This window comes from Boleophthalmus pectinirostris, unplaced genomic scaffold (genome assembly GCF_026225935.1).
Source record: "Boleophthalmus pectinirostris isolate CB_2022bp ecotype Guang Dong unplaced genomic scaffold, ASM2622593v1 HiC_scaffold_3, whole genome shotgun sequence".
NCBI lineage: Eukaryota > Metazoa > Chordata > Actinopteri > Gobiiformes > Gobiidae > Boleophthalmus > Boleophthalmus pectinirostris.
The window spans coordinates 21,753,460-21,755,604 of record NW_026571299.1 but is presented as its reverse complement, the minus strand read 5'-3'; the positions used below and the strand labels follow the sequence as shown (position 1 = coordinate 21,755,604).

Genomic DNA, 2,145 nt, shown 5'->3' with positions numbered 1-2,145 from the left:
ATTACAGTAAAAAATAAAAATCAAAATCAATAACAGATTCTTGGATATTTTGTTTTGAATTCAAGCTGCTATTTGAGTTTAGGGAAATGTGCAGTGTCTCCAGGATTACAAGAGTAAAACCAAAGGCCAGTGTGGAGAGGCTGAGTGAACCTGGTCTGGACTCTGTGCAGGAGGCTCATGGTTCTTTCAGAGACGCTGTAAAAGGACAAAACCCCTGCACTGTGGTCCAGGTAAACCCCGATTCTGGGCCAGACTGGACCTGAGACCTGGCACTGGACTGAGTTAAACCAAAAGGAATATCTGGTTTTGTAACAGTCTAAGGCCCAAGACTTATCATTTCTTCCAAACAAACATTCATTAGAGCCTTTCCTCTGTATTTCTCTGTATGACAGAGCAATATGAGCCCACTCCCCACTCCACTCCACCTCCCAGTAACAGCGGCCCATCACACCCTTTCTGCTCAGGACCTGCTCCCAGTCACTGAATCTGTCTGGATGATCTGGAAAACCCTGGTGTTCATTTACTAATGTGACTTTTCTGTTTCCATCAGACAGAGACAGACACGTGTGAGCTGTGTTTGGGTCCAGAGTGAATTCTGTAGAATATTGTAAGAACTCCTCTCTGGAGCTGGGTTCAGCAGATGAAAGTAAAACCTGAACAGGTCTCTGGTCCGGTCTCTGGCCTGGTTTCTGGTCTGGACTTAGAATGAGCTGGAGTGAGTCCTTGAGTTTGGACACAGCTCTGGTCACTTCTTTAAAGACCTCCTGGTCTCCTGTGTGAATGGAGACTGGCTCTGTGCTCTGTGTGTGTGGGGACAGTGAGGTGTAGACCTGTATAAACTGGTTATGATCCTGGGTGAGGGCCAGTGTGTCCAGCTCAGAGAGGCTCCTCTTTAGCCCCCTCACGTCCTCCTGCAGTTGGTCCTGGAGCTCTTGGACTCGTCTCAGTTGGGTCTGCTCTTGGGAGCGGATCTGCTGCTCCACTTCAGCTTGTGTTCTCTCCAGGAGAAGGGCCATGTCTCTGAAACTGTCCCCGCTGTGCTGCACTGCTGTCTGAGCAGAGTGGCTGATGTCCTGTGCCTCCTGTTGGAGCCTCTGGAGGTCTGTCTCTTTGTGCTGGAGGCTCTGGAGCAGCAGGGCCCTCCTGGCTGGCAGCTCTGCCTGTATCTGAGCCCTCTCTGAAGCAGAGGTCACCAGGTCATGACCATTGTGCTGATCCACACACAGGGAGCAGAGCAGACGCTGGTCACTGCGGCAGAATAGTTCCATCAGTCTGTGGTGTTCAGAGCACAGCTTCTCCTGGAGCTTGTGGAACGGCGCCACTAGCTGGTGCAAGTTAAAGACTGTAGTTTCATAATGAGGCTGTAGGTGGCGCTCACAGAAAGAGGCCACACACTGCAGACAGGACTGGACAGCTCTCAGCTTTTTCCCAGTGCACACATCACAGGACACATCCTGAGGTCCGGCATAGCAGCGAGCAGCAGGGGGCGCTGTCTTCAGCTGCTCCACTAAACCTGCTAACATGATGTTTTTACCCAGGACAGGCCTGGGGCTGAAGCTGAGGCGACATTCAGGACAGCTGTAGAGCTGCTTCTTGTCCTCTTGGTCCCAGTGCTGTTGGACACAGGCCCTGCAGTAGCTGTGTCCACAGGGAAGAGTCACAGGATCCTTCAGTAGATCCAAACACATGGAGCAGGAAAAGGCAGAGAGGTCAAGAGCTTTCTGAGCCATCTCTTTTGGATCATAAACACTGACATAAATAAAAGTTAAGAGCCAGGCCGCACCCACAGCTCCGTGCAGATCAGAGGAGGACACAGGAAACAGGAAACAGCAGCGGCAGCTGCTTTTAAAGGGACACACACACGCTTTATCAGAATCTCAATCAGACTGTGCCAGTTTACAGACACAGACACAGGGTCACTGGATACAAGTCAAATGATCCAAAAGAGAAGCAAAGAGGAAAATAGTTTAAAGGAGAGAAGGACCACTGTGCTTTGGTGTGAGGAGGCAACCTTTTCTCACCAACAAACACCACCTTCATCAGGGCCATATGTGTTTGAGTTCCATTTTCACCATCAAAGAATTCATTATTTATTGGTTTAGTCTTGGTTTAATGTACACATGTGCTGTATTTGCAGGTGAAAAA

General features: G+C 49.7%; 1 protein-coding gene across 1 annotated transcript in view; it reads right to left on the bottom strand.

Annotated features, from left to right (window-relative positions):
• The window catches only part of LOC110165770 (tripartite motif-containing protein 16-like), a 2,289-nt gene extending 489 nt beyond the window's left edge, over positions 1–1,800 (bottom strand). The window contains exon 1 of the mRNA XM_055160634.1: positions 1–1,800. This exon is cut by the window's left edge and continues 489 nt beyond it. Coding sequence (XP_055016609.1) covers positions 69–1,730 — 1,662 coding nt within the window. The 5' untranslated portion in view covers positions 1,731–1,800 and the 3' untranslated portion in view covers positions 1–68.
• Between the last annotated feature and the right edge of the window lie 345 nt (positions 1,801–2,145).